The sequence below is a fragment of the Dunckerocampus dactyliophorus genome, chromosome 1 (genome assembly GCF_027744805.1).
Source record: "Dunckerocampus dactyliophorus isolate RoL2022-P2 chromosome 1, RoL_Ddac_1.1, whole genome shotgun sequence".
Classification (NCBI taxonomy): domain Eukaryota; kingdom Metazoa; phylum Chordata; class Actinopteri; order Syngnathiformes; family Syngnathidae; genus Dunckerocampus; species Dunckerocampus dactyliophorus.
Window position 1 is genome coordinate 47017568 of NC_072819.1, and position 20257 is coordinate 47037824.

General features: G+C 42.5%; 1 protein-coding gene and 2 long non-coding RNA genes across 6 annotated transcripts; 2 read left to right on the plus strand and 1 right to left on the minus strand.

The window, feature by feature from the left end:
- Positions 1-4195: 4195 nt before the first annotated feature.
- Positions 4196-11172, plus strand: LOC129193707 (uncharacterized). 3 transcript variants are annotated; one of them, XR_008573595.1, is made up of 5 exons: positions 4196-4351; positions 4651-4809; positions 4872-5026; positions 8814-8956; positions 9691-11172. It is a non-coding gene; the product is annotated as an uncharacterized LOC129193707 (long non-coding RNA). The 3 variants fall into 3 exon arrangements; XR_008573596.1 differs by having other exon boundaries at positions 4196-4512; positions 8814-11172; XR_008573593.1 differs by having other exon boundaries at positions 8814-11172.
- Positions 10073-13422, minus strand: spry2 (sprouty RTK signaling antagonist 2). Of its 2 annotated transcripts, none has more exons than XM_054798239.1 (2): positions 13074-13422; positions 10073-11951 (listed from the first exon to the last, which is right to left on the minus strand). In XM_054798239.1, the coding sequence occupies exon 2, from the start codon at positions 11900-11902 to the stop codon at positions 10952-10954; it is 951 nt and encodes a 316-aa protein (XP_054654214.1). In that variant the 5' UTR covers positions 11903-11951; positions 13074-13422; the 3' UTR covers positions 10073-10951. The 2 variants fall into 2 exon arrangements, with proteins under 2 accessions (XP_054654214.1, XP_054654205.1); XM_054798230.1 differs by lacking the exon at positions 13074-13422 and adding an exon at positions 12199-12565.
- LOC129193714 (uncharacterized) lies at positions 12853-15806 on the plus strand. The gene is made up of 3 exons (XR_008573597.1): positions 12853-12945; positions 15472-15661; positions 15766-15806. It is a non-coding gene; the product is annotated as an uncharacterized LOC129193714 (long non-coding RNA).
- The last annotated feature ends 4451 nt before the right edge of the window (positions 15807-20257 follow it).

The following is a 20257-nucleotide window of genomic DNA, read 5'->3' on the forward strand; positions in this document are numbered from 1 at the left end:
AGAAAGGGGCACCATTTAATTTGTTTTTAGCAGACTACAAATGGCTCAATTTGATATTTGGAATGTTGGGAAGTAAAAATGCAGACTGAATGTCCAAATAAGCTGACTGATTACAGTAGGATCAAACCAGCAATCATCGGGTTGAGAAGCAACCACTCAACCTCCTGAGCCACGTCACCATGTAAAACAAAGTAAGCATGTTACAGTAATGTAAAATGATTTTCCACCAGCCAAATAAACCGCCCATTCATTTTCAATAGGAAAATTGCCACAGAAAATATGAAATTACAAATAATGTGGGCATTTGAAAAATGACACTTGAAGTTGAAGTCAGAGCTCTCTGGGAAACCTGCACTCCCTAAAAAGAGCCTTGACATGTAGAAGCGCGGAACTCCTGGAGAGCGACCTGGTCTTGTTTTCTCAGCAAACAGTCCCTATGTAAGTCTTTCTACCTCGCCTCCACCTCTGAACACTGACCTTCTTTCAGGGCTGTCACTTAAGGGCCCTATTAATCATTTGACAAGTTTCCTCAAAGATTAATTACGAGCATCTTCAGGCTGCAATTATACAGGGTGGAGAGACTTCACTCCATAAACCTTCTCCACAACCATTTCCAGGCCCAATTTTCCACTTATCAAGAACAGGAGGGGGGAGTCTGTCTAGATTCTGAAGCCTGAAATGACCGAGAAGAACATGTTATAACAACATGTTCCTGAGTCGAAGACTCCCGGTCCTTAATGGCAGATGTTTGGTACCAAGCGAGCCGCCCAACGCTCCAGCATGTGCGTTAGTGAGAGGGGAATACAATATAGTGAGTGTCCCATGCCGGCACAGATAAGAGACACCTGTTCACTCCTAAACCAGAATTCCACAAGTATTTTCAGAACGCTACCATGCATTCATAATAACTGTATCACTTATTTGCATATATATTATACTGTAAGTATTCACATTTTTGCATCACAAGGTGTCACATTATCATCCATGTATGCAAATAGGAAGGGATGGGGATGGGGTATGGGTGCACAAGGCCCACATTGTTACTCTTCCCTGTCTGCCCACGATAACAATGGGCCATTCATTTGACCTTCGAAGGGCCCCAGCTGATTCCAGCTTTACATTCAAACCCATGCTCAGCCAGCTCCTCCTCCCCTGTGTTCCTCAAAGGTTCACCTTCTATTATTTCACCTCTTATACCCACATTTATCTACCCGAAAAACTTTAACTTCCATGGCTGTGTAGCATCATGTGCAGGAACGTCTAAGTGACTTCTGTTGGAGCTCCTCCCCTTTTGATCCTTGGCTGCGCCTTCCACGCACTTCCAATTGATCCTCGTTGCGCTCCCTGTTTCAAAGGCAGCTCTTCCTACACTACATCTGACTGGTGAAAGCAGGGAGTGAAACGGATGCTATGGGAGGCAGGGGGGTAAAAGATGGAAAGCGGGTAAGGGAGAAGAGGAGGAGAATGAGGGGTAGTCATGTGTGCACGAAGGGGGACGGTGCAAAAGAGAGAACACAGCCCGCTTTGTTGATAGCGACAGCAAATTTTACGGCCATCATTTGCCACCCTTGCTCCTCTGCCTCTAAGACCGGCGGCCTGTGTGCTAGCGTGTGCCCGCCCGAACCAAGAAGGACCTCTTTGCCTCCTTCCAAGCCAAGAACCATACGGAAAACACAAACACACAACATAATGGGTTCATAATAGGAAAACTAAAATGAGATCCAAAAGAAAGTAAGCAAGTTGTTCAGCCTTTCAGTGTGAATAAAGTTTGGAGGGGGAGATTATTGTTGCATAATTCCAGTTGGCCTTAATATTTAATATTTAATTTTGTGTGTATATACATATATATCTCATAGTGTGAAAACATGTTTGCCCCCTTCCTGATTTCTTTTTTTTATGCATGTTTGTCACACCCCATTTCTCAACCTTTGGGACTCCAGCGAACCACAGTGAGAGCCATTATCCACAAATGGTGAAAACATGGAACAGTGATGAACCTTCTCAGGAGTGGTCGGCCAACCGAAATGACCCCAAGAGCGCAGTGACCACTCATCCAAGAGGTCACAAAAGACCCCACAACAACATCCAAAGAACTGCAGGCCTCACTTGCCTCAGTAAAAGTCAGTGTTCATGACTCCACCATAAGAAAGACACTGGGCAAGACAAAAACCACTGCTGAACAAAAAGAACATTAAGGCTCAATTTTGCCAGAGAACATCTTGATGATCCCCAAGACCTTTGGGAAAATACTCTGTGGTCTGATGAGACAAAAGTTGAACTTCCTGGAAATTGTGTGTCCCATTATATCTGTCGTAAAAGTAACGCCACATTTCAGAAAAAGAACATCATCGCAACAGTAAAATGTGGTGGTAGTGTGATGGTCTGGGGCTGTTTTGCTGCTTCAGGACCTGGAAGACTTGCTGTGATAAATGGAACCATGATTTCTGCTGTCTACCAAAAAATCCTGAAGGAGAATGTCCGGCCATCTGTTCTTGACCTCAAGCTGAAACCAACTTGGGTTCTGCAGCACGACAATGATCCAAAACACACCAGCAAGTCCACCTCTGAATGGCTGAAGAAAAACAAAATGAAGACTTTGGAGTGGCCTAGTCAAAGTCCTGACCTTAATCCTATTAAGATGCTGTGGCATGACCTTAAAAAGGCGCTTCATGCTGGAAAACCCTCCAATGTGGCTGAATGACAACAATTCTGTGAAGAATTAGTGGGGCAAGCTTCCTCCACAGCGCTGTAAGAGACTCATTGCAAGTTATCACAAATGCTTGATTGCAGTTGTTGCTGCTAAGGGTGGCCCAACCAGGCGTATGCAGGAGTGTGGCCATCATGTTGCTGGCAAACATACATATAACATACAAATAGCAGCGGCTCGGAAGTACACAACGTGGCTTTAAGTGGCTTACTAGTCGACAAAAGCCGGTATCGTGAACGATGGTCAAGGGCTGGCCTTCCAGCTGCCGTCTTCGTAGGCTTTCAAAACACCGTTGTTGTAATGCCGGCGTTTCACAGTGCCTGATCAGGTAAAGAAGTCTGCATGGATCGACGCCATGATTGTTTTAATTGATCTCAGAGAAGGTGTGCAGCACATCATTGAAAAGGAGCGCTTGATTTGCTAACCTTAGCCCAGTGACACACACCACAGTACAGGTAGTCTTGCCTCATCGGAGAGTTATTTTTTAATTGTCGGTTATCGGAGCTTTTTTTAATGTTATGGGATCCTCATATCGGTCTGATAATTATCAGTCCGGTAATTATCATGCACCTCTAATTATGAGGAAAAGTAACATTGTTTTAGTACAGTGGTTCTCAATTATTTTCTGTCATTGGACAGAAACGTGTTGAATTTTTGGAAAATTAGGTTATGGAAAAATTGACAATGTTACAAGAACAAAGCCAAAATATTGTGGAAATAAAGTCATAAATATAAGAAGAAAATTTACAATAAGAAAGATGAAATATCTGCAAACAAAAAACTACTGAAGCAGAAATGAAAAATAAATCATTATTTTTACAAGAGAGGAGTCGTATTCTAACAAGAAAAAGTCACTATTTTACAAGCATTAACTTGTAATATTACGGGGAAAAATAATGTCATTTTAGTCGCATAAAGTACACAAAATATGGGATATAATATTATGAGAAACAAAACAAAGTTGTAATTTTTGGAAAATTAGGAAAAAGTTCTATTATGGGAAAAAAGTCAATGTTTAAAGAAGAAAATTGACCAAGATTATTTAAGAAGAAATATTTGGAACTAGTGCCGTCAAATGATAAAAAATTTAAATCAGATTCATCATGGGTTTCAAATGAATTAATCATGATTAATCAACATTTGAAATGATCTCTGAAATATGCCCATTTTTACTGTATTTTATTGAAAGAAAGATAAATGGATTATATATATTTGCATGTATAAACAGCTCCAAATGAACTGAAAATTCCAATCAAGCTAAAAGATACCACAAAAAAGTCTATTTACCTAACACTAGATTCTTTTATAGTAGCAGAATATTTGAATCACTTTTTAACCGCGTTATTATGAGCAATGAGGAGTTGCGTTCAAACACACCACGTCATTTAATTTGAATTCATAGTTCCAGTGTATTTTCTGGGATTTCCGAGCATACTTAAATGCAGCAAATTGTACTTCCGCATTTCGAGTTACAAAGTGAGTGACAAGAATATACACTTATTGTTTTTCTTTGTCCTTCTGTTTATTTAGACGCATAATAAAGGCGTGTTTGTGATGTTCGCAGTGTCCTCGAATGCATCTCGCAGTCGTGTAGTGACAATGAGGAAGTGTGGTTACGACGACGAAGGGACAAAAGACGCGTTTGTGAGTTGGAAATACATTTATGTCGCTGGTATTGCACCGCTGTTGATGTATTTCCAGTTAGATTAAAGTTATGAAAGAACGTCAGACTCTGTGTGACTCTGTGGGGAACTACACTGTGCTGCCGTCTGTCGTCATCACAGTGAGACGTGGCTTGCTATAAGGTGTATATGCCTTAATTACGCTAAAAAATATAACGTAATTAATGAAATAAATTAGTTACGCACAATTTTATATTATTGCATTGTATTGCCATGATATGTAGTGAATTACTCATCGCTATAATCCTCTATTCAATTCAGGTGAGCAGACACACCTCATATTTTGATTGGCGGCCTAACGAGCAGGAAAGTGCCACACTTTCACAGCAAATGGGCTGAAGCCGGACTGTTTTCTGTATCAATCAAGCAGACATTCCAAGGTGAAGGAATTCTGTTGCTTTTGGATCACGGCCAGCCAAGGTACTTTGCCTCTTAAGACGCCTCATGGTGGAGTGACACTGAGTGTGTGTTTTCTCCCTTAGACGTGGCCTCGGCAATGAGGCAATCGGCCTTCTATGAGCACTCATTTTCCAGCGACTTCAACAGCACTAGTTGCAGAATTACTGCTGCCCCCTCATCCTCTTTGCCGAAGGACTCTTTTGCTGCTCTTTCCTCGATTTCCAGACCAAATTCCGAGGTGAAAATTCAATCATAGACCATAAAGGTAGCTCACTAGGCACATTTTCTGTCCTCAGACCATCCGCTTTTGGGTTCCACAATATTGGACTTGCAAGATCAAATTAGAAGAATAAAAACAATTATGCAGCCATGGTGTAATATCATGTCAGATGAGCCTAACACTTACGTAACAGATTGCTTTTACGTCAGTGGGAGCCTTGCTCCCACAAAGGGGCACCATGACTTTCCAAACCATTACCATTGATTACTCAAACCCTGTGTATGCGGCAGCCTTATTCATTCCAAGCACAAGCTAGGTATCCCATTGCTATCTGTGAACGTGTTGTTGGCAAGGGTGAAAAGTCAGAAAAACACTTGTCTGTGGCAAAGACAGTTGTAATAACATGCTAACAGTTTCCATATTAGCAATGCTGGTATGCTATCATTAGCATGTTATCATTGTAGCCATTTTTTCAGGTGTCTTCCATTGACACTTAGTGCTATCAGGTTTGGTGTTAGCATGCTAACAGCTAGCGTTTTAACAATACTAGCATGCTAACGTTAGCATATTAATTTTTTTTGATATTTTCAAAAGTATAAACTCACATAGACACAGTGGTTTCGTGTTAGGTGCTAACATGCTAACAGTTTCTATGTTAGCAATGCTAGTATGCCATTATTGGCATGTTAGCATTGTAGCCATTTTTTCACAAATCTTTCATTGACACTTAGCGCTATCATGCTTGGTGTTAACATGTTAACAGGTATCATGCCAGCTGCTGCTTTGCAGTCCGGAGTCAGCTCGTCAGGTCTCGGTGTTAGCATGCTAGCTGTAAAGTAAAATGCAAGAAACTATCCCTTCTTTGAGTTAGTTATACATGTTGTTTTGGACCACTTGTTTGGACGCCAGATTTGCCTTTCAGGATGACAACTGAGGCACTGAGCTCTTGGTGTGTGTGTGTGTGTGAGAGAGAGTATGTGTCTTTGCAGAATAATTGGCTGATGGACTCTGTGATGGTGTGCAGATGAGCCAAGTTTTGTGATTGACTAAAGATAAAGCTATGTCCACATGAAAACGTATATTCTCAAAAACGCACATTTCGCTCAGTTAAAAATTACATTTAAAAAAATCTCAGTCTCAGTGCAGCCAAGGCGACAAGGCGGTCCAAATTGGTGGCCTTAGGATCTCGTCTCTGCTATTCTCAGAAGACGTGGTCCTGATGGCCTCAGTCTGCAGCTGAATGTCAAGCTTCTGGGATGAGAAGCAGCACCTCCAAATCTGAGGCCATCGTTCTCAGCCGGAAAAGGGATAGATGGCATATTTAAGGTTGGGAGTGAAGTCTTGCCACACGTGGAGGAGTTCAAGTACAGTGGAGTGAAAAAGTGTTTGCTCCCTTCCTGATTTCTTGTTTTTTTGCATGTTTGTCACACTGAAATATTTCAGATCAAACAAATTTAAATATTAGTCAATGACAACACAAGTGAACACAAAATGCAGTTTTTAAATGAAACTTTTTCTTATTAAGGGAGAAAAAAAATCCAAACCTACATGTCCCTGTGTGGAAACAAGTGATTGCTCCCTGTCGAGTAACCTGGGAGCGTCACTAAAGAAATATTATGTTATTATACAATTATATTATGATAGATAGTTTTGGCATTCGGCATTGGACGGGGTGAAGTCACCTTTGTTGTAACTATGGCAGGAAGTGGAGGAGCATAGTCTTTTGTATTGTATTTTATGGTAGAATAGTAGGCACTAATAGTGACACTAAAAAGACACAGATGCTCACCCGAAGGTTTTGCAGGTGACAATGACGGGTTTTGAAGGCCGGAGAAGGTTGTGGAAAGTTTGAAAGAGGAAGTGTACATATTGCACGATACGACGTTCTCCGAGAGGAAAATGGAGAAAGCAGAAAAGGCAGTCTTAGAAGAGAGAGAAAAACTGTTCAAACAATCAAGCGTCTGCCAGAACTTGCAATGAGTCTCTTACAGCGCTGTGGAGGAATTTTGGCCCACTCATCTTTGCAGAATTGTTGTAATTTGGCCACACGGGAGGGTTAGTGAGCATGAAGCACCTTTTTAACACAGCATCTCAGTAGCATCTCCAAAGTCTTCATTTTGGTTCTCTTCAGCCATTCAGAGGTGCACTTGCCGGTGTGTTTTGGATCATTGTCCTGCTGCAGACGTTCATTTCAGTTTAAATGAATGAATGACTGGGTGTTCTTCTAAAATGAATGGAAAATGTGCACTGCCCACACACAGTAAATAATTCCATTAAAATGACCTCTTTTATTTGACTCTAGAGCTTGGTTGAAATAGAATAGAAGTTCCATTTTGCAACAGTATTTTAAATAAAGAGAAAGGTTTAAAAAATTCAAGTAGGCTCAGTTAGACGATTAACATGAGAGCCTTCCGGTAGGCGTGATGGTCTGTGGGAAGAGGTTACATTACAGCAAATGCTGCATAGTAGATTTGACCTCGTCTCCCTAAGCTTCATTTTTCCCTTTAGAAATGAGGATCAATAGAATATCTTACAGCATTTTATTTTGACAATCAGTAATGCATTCATCCATGTTCCACAGTGAAGTCCTACGTGAAGCCAGCAGCACCTGATGGCCAACGTGTGTGTTTATGCATGCACCAGACAGTGCATCTTGCACTCTTTCTGCAGGGTCATTAAGCACATAGCGCCCACAGGAAGTTGTTTTCCAAAGCTAGCCCAATGGTGCATGTGTGCTTTGCTTGGTGCTGTCTTACCACAGCAACTTCCTCTGTGGGGAAAATGTGCATGTCCACACACTCCCTTATACACGCACCCCTGTGCACATGCAAGGCTTCTTATATTCCCAAGTATGGACATTAGTACTATGTTGACACACACCTAATCAATCAAGGGTGTGGTAGAGGATTTAAAGTTTAAAGAAACGTCATCTTTCATCTTACCGAGACATTTTAGACAGTATTTGATCCATCCAACTCCGTGGGGACAAGAAACCCTTTCCCAGGCTGACTTATACAGTTGTCCCTCGTTTATCGTGGTTAATTGGTTCCAGACCCGACCGTGATAAGTGAACTTGCACAAAGTAGGATTCCATATTTCTAAATGGAATATTTTTGTAGTTCGAGCATAGAAAACTTGTTTACTACCTTCTTCATACATTTTTGAACATTATTCGAGCCCACTAGACATGAAATAACACCCATATAGTCACGTTTACACTTGTATTACCCAATGTAGCAGTCATAACACAGAATAAGCCATTTAAGACATAAATAAAACCCGCCTCTCGCCCAAATTCAGCTGGGATGGGATCCAGCATACCCCTGCGACCCTAGGAGGATAAGCGGCTTAGAGGATGGACGGATGCTCCATGTGTGTTGCTGTAAATGCGAGAGTCTACCGTCGCAGCAGTCTCCATCCACGCATGTAAACACGGTGGAAATAACACAGACTGACTGAGAGGTCTGACGGTTTTGTGACGCAAATTACTTTTTTTGAAGGCATATTGTCTTGAGAAGCCAAACACTTTACTTATGTGACCCCAGCAACTAACTGGAACAAAGTTCCTTCTCCCCCAAATCCGACCAGAACTCCGCTCACGGAAAAAAGTGGGGGTTAAGTCACTGTTGATACACTACACTGCTGATGGAGACGTCATACAACTTCATGTCAAAAAATCCGAACTATCCCTTTAACACGCTATTTTTGACAGCCCTACTATATATATGAACTCATTTATTTGCTCATAGAACGCACACAGAACAATGAACAACTCCATGTCTGTCTCCTTTCTTCATGTCAAAAGACGATTAAGTGCTGATCATGTGATAATGCAATGTGGGGCGGCATGGCTCATGTGGTAGAGTGGTTCGATCCTCCATCCTCCTGTGATTGTGTCGACGTATCCGTGGGCAAGATAGTGAACCCCCAGCTGCTCCTGCATCATCAGTAAGTAAATGTGCTAACTGTGTCAAAAGAGCTCTGAGTGCCTTGCAGGTGGAAAAGTGCTACACAGGTGAAAAACCATTTACCAACGCATTCAAGCGCACTGGTAACCTTGAGTGTTTCAGACATCACCGATCAGAGGGTTCACCATTTCACCACTGCGTCTAAGCGACTGGACAGCATATGCACAGACAAAGCAGCCACAAAGAAAAGCTTCCTTCCCGTCTTCCTATGCTGTGTTCTGCCTTGGCGAGCAGGCAGAATAGGCCGCTATGCCCCATGACAGAAAAAACCAACAAAGAAAGGGCCCTCACATACCACACACGCTCACATTTCCTTGTTTTCATTTAATTTGGTGGAATACACAAATCAATAGTCCCACCGCATAACTCACTATGATGATTAAATGTGATTTTTCACACCTGTTGCAGAAAAATAATGTTAATTGATTAAAAGAGGCAGTAGAAAACTCACGCATGCACAGGGAGAACATGCAACGTGCACAGAGATGCTCCAAAGGAGATTTGACCCGTCCATTTCCTGACTGGGGGAATATCAAATAGGAGCAGGTAGCCCAGTGGAGCATTGGGATACCAAAAGGAAACAAGGATGAATGCATGCTGGGCTAAAAACAGGGCAAAACAGTTTGGTCTTTATCATTCAAAGTGATGCTTTTAACCCTTTCCGCTCCCTCTTCCTAACATAACCCCCCTGTCCCCGGCCCTCTTCATTCACAGAAGAGACAATGGTAGCAGAGAGGAGGCCTGCGGCTGGCGAGATAAAGACCAAACACAAGAACAAGTCCCCCTTTTCTCCCTCTAATGGGATTCGGCCCGTTTCCATCACCCTACACAGATGCAAAATGGGTGAAAGTTGATAATTACGTAAAGTAACCTCCCCGCATGTCAATCATAAAGGCTGTAGATGAATAACAAACACGTGAGCTCAGGTTGGACCTCGGCGTGTCAATCAAGACGCTGAATGCATACAGCGCCGCTGTCAACAAGCGTCACGTTCTTATGTTTGGCCTGGGGGACACTCAAAACCCAGGAATTCCAGGACAAGCCCTTTGATTAAAAGGCAAGAGAAGCATGGAAAAACAGAACCTTGTGTCGGAAGAGTTGAGGAACACTTTAATTGACACTGCAGAATAAAAACTACAGTCTATCAGACTTCAAGGATGTTTAATTTCAAACGTTAATATATTTGTCTTTTCAGTCAACTATTTCTCCAGCATTGACACAAAAATAAATACTTTGTATTATAAAATAATAAACATCCAAATAAATATATAATTTTACATTTGCACTAAGAAAAGTAGCAATTAGAAAATAAAGTTTTTATATAGGTCACTGTACAGTTGTACAAGCTGAAGGATAACTATGAACTGAGAATTAAGATCTACGTTCCAGTCAGTCAATGTCACATCATCGTGTAAATACAGTTCACTGGTCCGCATTAGGTGGCAGGGGCCAGAAAACGATTCACAGTTGGAATTATTCTATGTACAAAAATAAAGCATCTTTTCTACTGCACATAAAGTTAGTCATTAGAAGTTTATTCCGATCATTTAAGCCAATTCAACATTAAACTACAATGGCACCCGGTAAAGTGCAGACCTCTGCCATGGCCAGACTATCCAAACTCGGATCAGCACCAAATTTCAGACCTTGTCGTGAAGATTCATGACTTATGCACTAAAAAGGTTAATAAAAACACAAAATATACAGTAACTGGTTCTTTTTTGCCCTGCGTTCATGGAAGTTTCGTGTAATCCTGAAAAGAAAAATGTATAGCTACAACACCTGGCAATACTGATATGTGGCCACGTGCGTGAAATCAATCTGCAGGTCACAATAGTCTGAGTGGGAGCACTTGTTTTGGTGTTGCTTCTTTTGCTTTCAAGTATGACTTTTTATCAACGGTGCCAGTCGTTCTGTTATTCCGCTGTGACTACAGGACAAAAAACTGAATTCAGTCCGACGCAAAACACACCATTCACGTTGGCTTGCATGCAGCCTCACAGTGGATCGCTTTCTTGCACCGACAGCCGGGTCGTGTAGCTCGGTCGTAGCAGGTCTGACACATGGTGACACATCCTCTGGCTGGAAGGTAGCACAAAAGACACGGGAGGATCACGGCGATCAGTGAAACGGTGGCCCAGCGGATGCAGCAGTGCGACTGCGTGCACGAGAAGGGCTTGTCCGTGCATGTGTCCTCGTCATCGCTGGAGCAGTGGTAGAACAGCCCCTTGACGCAGCACACGCATGTGCAATACTCCATCGCATGCTGCGCAGAGCACAAGCAACGCCTGCCGCACAACCAGCAGGAGGGCAGCACCCGCGGGTGCCTGCACTCCAAGCAGCGGCACAGGCCACAGTGCTCACACTCAGAGTGCACGCTGCCCTTCTTACAGCCCCCGCTGCCGGGCATGGCCACCAACAACCTTGGTTCCTCATTCACAGTTTTTTTGTTTGACATTAGCGCTGCTCGTTTGGGCTGATTACTGATTATTGCCGGGATGGCCAGAAAGCTCTGATCCGAACAAGTGCTCTCCACTCTGGTCCTGGCGCTACTGTGTGAGTCCTCTACGCTGGAGGACCGCATCACACTTGTGTTTGGATGCAGGTTCTGAACATCACAGGGCCCCTCTTGCTGAGTCTCCTGCTGAATGCTGGATACAGGCATTGTAACTGGGTCACCGTCACCCTTCTTGAGCCTGTGCTGTGACACCAGAGACCGTTGGGCAATTGTGGGTCCTTCTGTGTACTCATTGTGGTTCCCAGTTATCCTTAACTGTTCCAATGCCAGCATGGCTGGAGAAAACCAAGTTTCTGGCATGCTATCGTGGGCTTGCAAAGGCTGTGGCTGCAGGCTCCCGTCGTCCTGCGATGACCGCCTGGGGTGTTGTCCTCCCCCGTCGTTGACGCTTGGACTTCTGGGATCCATTGTGGGAATGCGGGGCCACTCGACCTTGGCATGGGACACATCTGAAATCCTGCATGAGACAGAGATGTTATTATCCACAAAAGCCATGCAAATGATAACAGACATCTGTGCGGGGACAGTGCGGTCAGACAACACGAGTGTGTGAGTGTGTTTCGTGTACTATGAGAGGAAGGCTGACGGCTCATGAGTGCACACTTTCAACAAATAACTGCTCTAAGACATCATGTCATTGATTTACTGTCAGAGAGTTGCTGTGTTTGCATAATTCATTGTCACTCTGCATTTAACATTACAACCTTATTTTCATCAGTGCTTTTGCCTTGGCTTCACTTCCCGTGGCTTCCACGTGCTAATTGGCTTTCAAATGGCATCTTTGGTGGGAGGAGGGCGGTGGAACGCAGTTGAGGATCCCGCCGTCCTATGACAATACAGACGGGGCTTTTGCTTGTTGTGTGATACACGGCAACCTCTCTATTGCAATTTGGGAGCACGCAAGAGACCATGAAAAGTGTGGAATTTGTTGCCACAATTCCAGATGTTGATCAGTTCATCTCACGGTGGGACAATGGTAAACCATGACCTGGCAGGTGATTTCCGGGGTACCAAAAATACTTCTGTGAGGATTTATTTTGGCACATTTCTGGACTTTTGGCAATGGAAAATAAAATAACTGGGCTACAAAGAGGGTCCACTGCAGCTAACACATTGGGGAGGGGGCTTCATACTGCCACCCTTCTCCTGTGTTAGTTGGCCCCAGTGGAAACTGACATGAGTGACAAGTTGATGGCACACAACCCATAGTGTGAACAAGTTCGAGCAATAAACCGTTAATTTAAGGTGCGATTATGTGCGTATCATAGCCACTGTTGTTCACTGATCAAATGTAGCGTGCATGAACGCATCGCCGCGCACTAACGTCTGGCACCGCCAATGTGCAACAAACGTTAACGAAACACACCTGCGGCCATTACAACTGCTGTGCATTCTAAAAAAAAAAAAAAAGGACCGCAGTCGACGCGTCGTGAGGTGCAACATAACAAAAGGTAAGTGGCGTGGCTCAAAGCAAGCAATGTAAGGGTGTTAGCAAAGCCTGTTCATTACACTTGCCAATTCTCGGCCAGGAATTATTATTATTTTTTAAATATCGAACGACCGAAAGGTGCGGACTTACCGTGCTTTCAAAACTTTAATCTCCGTTTAGGGGAAGTAAATCCAATTTGTGTTAATTCCCTCTTCAAAAAAGTTAACGTCCACCAAAAACGGTAGTGTTTACCTCATGTGTTGCGCATGCGTACAAAGCATTCGCTGAGGCGACAACTTCCATACACTGCAGTATAAAAACGTAGTTTTACTCCCCGCAACGCAACGCTGCCTCCAAAAAGTTTAGTTTGTTGTGTCCTCGAAGTTGTGAGAAGGAATTTTATTTGTCGTGAGTTACTTTTCCCCCACCCCCCACACTGTCCTGTTCGGAGAGGAGGTTTTGGATTGGCGCTGTAAATGGCGTCAAGATGGAGGGGGGAGAGTGGTGGTAGGGGTGGGGGACAGGGCCCCTGTTGTTCCAGCGGATATCTCGCATCCGGTGCTCAGCCATTGGCTGGCGGCAGGCAGCCACTCACAGGCAGCCTGATCAATCATAGCCCCGGTCAAGTAGAGGTGGGCGATACTGCACATTTTGGTATCGATCTGATACCAACTACATTTAGGACAGGGTGTACCGATACCGATACTTTCAACTTGAAGATGCTCGTTGCATGATTTGGTGATTTTGCCTTTAATTTGTTGATCATGATTATAGTAATAAAAACAGGACAAAGATGTTAGGTAAACAATATTTTTTAGATAAACTTATTTTGAACAATTTAACAAATGCATATAAGACAATTTGTGAAAATAAACTGAATTGATAAACATTGATTTTATATCGCTACTATTGATATTTGGATTTTGGATAGTTGGATTAAGTGTCCTAAAATGACTTAAAATCAAGTATAAGCTAATATTTTGCTTATTGCTCTGGTAAGATGTAATTCTCAAAGTCTTATTAAAAGCTGTCGTTTTTTTTACTTAACATTCTTTGCCAGGCTGCCATGAACCTAAAATCAATCGGTGCAATTAATGCATTAAGCGTTTCCTCCCGGCAAGGATAATTGGCATTGGACAGTGCCCTCTTGTGGAGGAGCCGTGACATGACAGCCAAAGTGTGTCATCAACTGGCGGTGTTAGTCACAGTAAAAACGCAGTCAAGGAAACGCAAATTACGGACCATTACATAGTAATCCGGCAGTATGTTGTTATTATGGTAAAGATCAGATTTTTTTTTCATGCTACATGTAAGAACGAAGAAAGACCTACAATTTCTCATAGTTTAAACCAAAGTGTTTAATCAATCCCACACAGAGTAATTAAAAAGTTGTTAGCGCTAAAATCCAAGTAGAGGTCATTTTCAACTTCAAGCTCACTTAATTAATTTGGATCTCAATCAGAAAGTCTTTTGAACTTGCTTTTATTAGTCTTCTCTTGTTTTCCACCTCATTGCCAGCTGTTCACGGCTATTTTTCTTCTCTATGGCTTCCAGCTGGGGCACATCAAAATAATGCGTAGTATAAGCATGCAGCTTGAACACAAATACAAATGCATGGTTCCATTAGCATACAATTAGGACACCACTCTGAAGGTCAATAGTTCAGGCAGGCTTAGAGCATTCATTCGTTCGATATTCTCTCTCTCTCCTTTGGACAACAACATGGTCCCGAAAAGATCCAAGGGAGATGTATCTGGCCCCTGATCCAGTTAACGCTTATTAGCAAGCTGGTCAATCGGTACCGTATCCCAGTCTGTTTTTGCAGCATAGAAACAAAGGTGCAAAGCTAATGGCGCCTAATGAATTCAAATATAAAACTTGTCTTTTTCATTTCCTTCTGACTTTATAATTCCGCAATATCAAGAAACTGTCACACGGAAAATACGCACAAGGTGTTCCTTTTTTTTGTCAAGCTGCTATTCCCAACGTGGCCGCTAGGGACCACTGGTGCAGCTTTTAGATTCCCCACCCCCTTGTGAAATGATACTTTATTTGCCTCCGAGTTTGAAGCGTTCAACAAGGCTGCAAAGCATGCATTTGTGACATGCCCCTTTGGTGCTTCTCTCTGATCCAGTGAATGCTGAATGTTATCTACCAGAGCACATGTTGTTCTCTCCTTCTGGGAGCTCTGCTGCTTTCCCATCCCAGCGATGTCCTTCCCAAACTCAAGGATGCAAGTTTTGTTTACTGGGTTTTTACATTTATGCTGGGGCAACACATTTTGAATATTTTTACTTAGACATGTTCATGGTCCACGGTCAGGGAGGCAGTAATTGCGATAGTTAATACTTTTCTGATAGTGTCGGCGCCAGTTACATTAATCATGAAGGCAAAATGTGCAGGTGTACAGTATATGATAATACTGTGGCTGGTATATCCGCTGAGGACATCTGTTTACTGTGGAGCCGGCATATGTAATATGTGGGACCATCTCCATTTGGTCATGTGCCACAAAGAGTGGCCTCTCTGTTCATCTTTTCATCAACAGCAAATCCTGCAGAGGCCCAAGGAAAGCCCCTGTGCACAGGAAAAAAAAAAAGCCAAAATTGAAATGAAGCCTGCTGCTGTAGAAGATGGACTGTGTCTGGCTTGTCAAACAGAGGACGCCATCTCAAAATGCATTGTCATCTCTCACTGACTCATTCACTGCTGCTGCATTGCCAGGGATGATCCTGTGGGTGAGTTTGAAATCATAGCTGACAGCCATTCCCTCTAATGCCATATACACTGTGGTCATCTTGCTTAAAGAGCCCTAAGCATGACAATTGAATGTGCTCGGAAGGGAGGGAATCTGCTGACGCAGTTGTTGAAGACGACAGGTGCCGTGTGAGGCGTCTGGTGTAGCCTTTCATCTTCATCATAGCAGTCGATGCTAGCTAGATGGAGCTATTCACCTCAGAGTGGTGTTGCTGGGTTACAAGTTGCAGGCCAAAGACAAGCAAATAAAGCAGCACCCTTGTGAGTATTCATAAGAATCAATGGAGCTTTCTGGTACTGCATGGCATTTCCTCCTTTCAGAGGCAGTCATCTTGCAAATAGGTACTCTCTGTTCCGCACACAAAACAAGGTTTATAAATACCTGCTTGGATGGGCTTAGTGTAGAAAATCTTGAGAACCCCTCAACCCCACCAAACATCTTAAGAGAGATTCTGACAAGAGACTTTAGTGTATAAGCCTCTACTTTTGTTTGTAAACTTTGAACTTTGAACCCTTAGACAGCGGTGCGGCTAATTTGTGGCTAAATTCTAATCTCGTTTACTTCAGAACTACTAATTGTTTAAATACTGTGCTGCTCGTGAGTCATTGAGGAAAAAGTAGCTCTTTCTTTGGCAGGAGCCAACCACGAGCTATCAGTGCACTCACGATGAGCTTGTCAACCCACTGGAAATCCCATCATCATTATATATACTGTAACAGTATAACAATCTGTATAACAGTCTGACTCACGGTGTCATCTTACAAAGAACACTAAACTCATCACACAGCGACTAACACTCAAAACGTATACCTGAGAAATATACAATGAAACAGTTTTCCCATAATTCATTGCGTCTGAGCAATACATTCATTGGTGCCTGCCGGAGCACTGCAATGATGGTATTGTCAAGCCCAAAGTCATTAAAATCCAGGTCACGTGACTCGAGTCCACACCTCTGCTGATAGCCATGGATATATAAATATAAATAAATGTGATCTAGACTGAAGGGAAAGATGAACTGATGCATTTACAGAGCTGCTCAATGCTTTATGCTTGCAAATGTGAGCTGTGCAGGATGGTGCACAACACACAAGAGATGCACTCCAGTGAAATACTGGTGCCGTGATAGAACTAAACCTTTTTTCCTCCTGGTCAGCTGATCATTTTATTATTATTATTATGCAAATGTGTCACATTAGCAAGTTAACTGTAGTTAATGATCAAAAGGTGTTGTCATCATTTACTAATAGGGATACCACAAGGAATATGTAGTTGGCCACTTTGAACACTAGCTGCAGTGTTTTGATGACAGCCTCCCTCTTCCAGCACAGTTTGCACAGAATCCCTGCAGCATTCAGTAGCTCACTTTGCCGGGGCAGAACCAGAGAGGAGAAAGGGGAGCCACATAATAGTTGCTAATGCGCTGCGAGTCGTGATACGGGTACTGAGTGAGCCTCATCTAGGCCTCTCTTTTGTCTGGGTGGGGAGAACGTGGCTATTCATAGGGGTGACCGCTGCTGCTAAATGACAATTAATTGAATATTGTCTGCTTCATATTGAAATGAAAGCATTCACATTGGTGAAAATGATTTAATTTGGCTCTTGTGCCATTCAGTATTGTCGCTATGTTGGTGGAGCGGGGGATCCGATTTAAGATGATCAAATGAGTTATGCCTCGTCTTGCTGGGTAACTTCGTTTGAAGAACAGACTGTTGTGTTGTGAATAAAAAGCAAGCAGACGGCGTACAAACGTACTTAGCAAAACTCAGCTAATTTTTAATCCATCGATTGTCTGGTCCCTCTGATCTGTGCACTTCTCAAAGCCTGTTTCTTGTTCATCGTCCTCCCCATGAGCTCCTTCGCCGCTTAAATGGGAAATCCTTAACCTCTGCGGCAGCGACCTCCTCAACTATGTTTCTGAACAATATCCTTCTGAAATAATGCCGATAGGAAAATCCTAGTTTGAAAAGAGGTATTAACTGCAAGATCATTTGTAGTTGACAGAACGTGTAAACATTTTAATCTGTATTTAAAAAAAATAAAAAAATCAAGAATGAGATGGGACCATTGCATAAATACCCTGTGTTAATTTCTCGACCTATGTGAGGTGCACACAATTTCATTTTTGAGCTACCACCTTATCGCAGTGGAGGAGTTTGAGTATGCCAATGATCCTAGGAGGTAAGTATGCCTCCACCCTGTATATCTACATATACTCTATGTATATGAGATAAACTTTGACAGGTAAACTTTTAAACTACTATACCAGGGGTCGGCACCCCGCTGTGAGGCAGATAGTGTGCTGCGGTAGCTAGTAGTTGCTAATGTTACACTGTTAATCTTCTGTGAAAAGAAAGAGAGTGTAATCTCATTGTCATGGAAACCTTTGGTAGAGTGAGCTTGGCAGTGACATATTTTCTTCGTCTCTTCGGAGTTCTACAAACTGTGAAAGTAATATCATAATGAATGTGAAAAATTTGTAAGGTGTGATGTGGCAGTGCGCTTTGTATTCACTCTCAGTAACCCTGACATAAATGTGTTACTCAAATTTTTGGCTGCTTTATGGGGGAAGCGAGGTATCGCTTTGCACTTCAAAGCTGATAAATACAGGAGATTTCTTTCAAAGTTTGAGCATTTTTGTCTCTTAAGAAAGTTTGGAATAACCACAGCTGGTGCAGTTACCATATATTTTATCCGAAAGGCCCTTATTTGTAAGACATTATTTTGTCTTCTTGCTTGATACATCTGAATTCAAGAACAATCTGGCTGCCCAAAACTGCTTACATGTTGCTGCAAAGCCCATTTCGCAGTTCAGAGGTGTATTAGCAAACATACAAGCAAACTTCAAAAATCAGGTAGTGGCAATTTCGGAAAAAATAACAGTGAAATTGCTGAAAGTACACTGAATTTGTGCAGAATAGAAGACATGCAAACACACAGACACGTGCACGCCCCCCCTCGCGCGCACACACACAAACACACAAACCATATCATTACAGTGCAGTCGCATACAGCTTTCATCTCCTCTGTTCTGAGTCTCTACGAGCAGAATTTGATTTCCGCCTCATAACTCTCTTCGTAATGCGATATCACTAGCACTAAATTGCCAAGATAACCTTTATCGGAGTAGAGGGGAAACCTGTGAATGGTTGTGTGCTTTTTCTGCTGCCAGGAAATAAAAAAAAAATCAGTTTGGGAGGTTTGGTGTGGATAATAGATGTTTTCCCGAGGGCAAAGCCACAGACCTCTCAGCAGAGCATTTGGATCAACATCAGGTGCTTAAAAATGTTTAGTGGAAACAGAAAAGGATGGCTGGAGTATAAACTTTCCAACACATGCCTGCCCTTTTTTGGCTGTAGCACCACCCGAATCCCCGACTTTTGACAGGCCACTGACTTCGAACATATACACACAAACATACAAACACATTATATATACAGTGTGTATATATATATATATATATATATATATATATATATATATATATATATACACGGTATATACAGATACTGACAGATCTCAATTTATCTTTGTTAAATAATAAGAAATCAGTAAGGGGGCAAACACTTTGTCACACTAAACACTCAAAATGCAGTTTTTAAATGAAACTTTTTATTATTAAGGGAGAAAAAAAAATCCAAACCTACATGGCCCTTTGTGGAAAAAGTAATAACTGGTTGGGCCACCCTTAGCAACAACAACTCCAATCAAGCATTTGCGCTAACTTGCAGTGAGTCTCTTACAGAGCTGTGAAGGAATTTTGGCCCACTCATCCCAAGTTGATTTCAGCTTGAGGTCATGAACAGATGGCCGGACATTCTCCTTCAGGATTTTTTGGTAGACAACAGAATTCATGGTTCTATTTGTCACAGCAAGTCTTCCAGGACCTGATGTAGCAAAACTGCCCAGACCATCACACTACCACCACCATATTTTGCTGTTGGTATGATGTTCTTTTTCTGAAATGCGGCATTACTTTTAAGCCAGATGTAATGGGACACACACATTACAAAAAGTTCAACTTTTGTCTTGTCAGAGTATTTTCCCAAAGGTCTTGGGGATCATCAAGATGTTTTCCTGCAAAATTGAGACGAGCCTTAATGCTTTTTTTGTTCAGCAGTGGTTTTCGTCTTGGAACTCTGCCATGCAGGCCGTTTTTGCCCAGTGTCTTTCTTATGGTGGAGTCATGAACACTGACCTTAACTGAGGCCTGCAGTTCTTTGTATGTTGTTGTGGGGTCTTTTGTGACCTCTTGGATGAGTAGTTGCTGCGCTCCTGGGGTAATTTTGGTTGGCCGGCCACCCCTCGAAGGTTTACCACTGTTCCATATTTTCGCCATTTGTGGATGATGGCTCTCAATGTGGTTTGTTGGAGTACCAAATCTTTAGAAATGGCTTTATAACCTTTACCAGACTGATAGAGCATTTAAGTGTTACAAACATCCAACAAAATAAGAAATCAGGAAGGGGCAAACACCTTTTCACATCACTGTACAGTACACACACACACATATCTAAAATTTAAGGAGAAAGAAAAAATGATGCCTGTTGCTTTTACAACGCCCTTTTTGCAATCC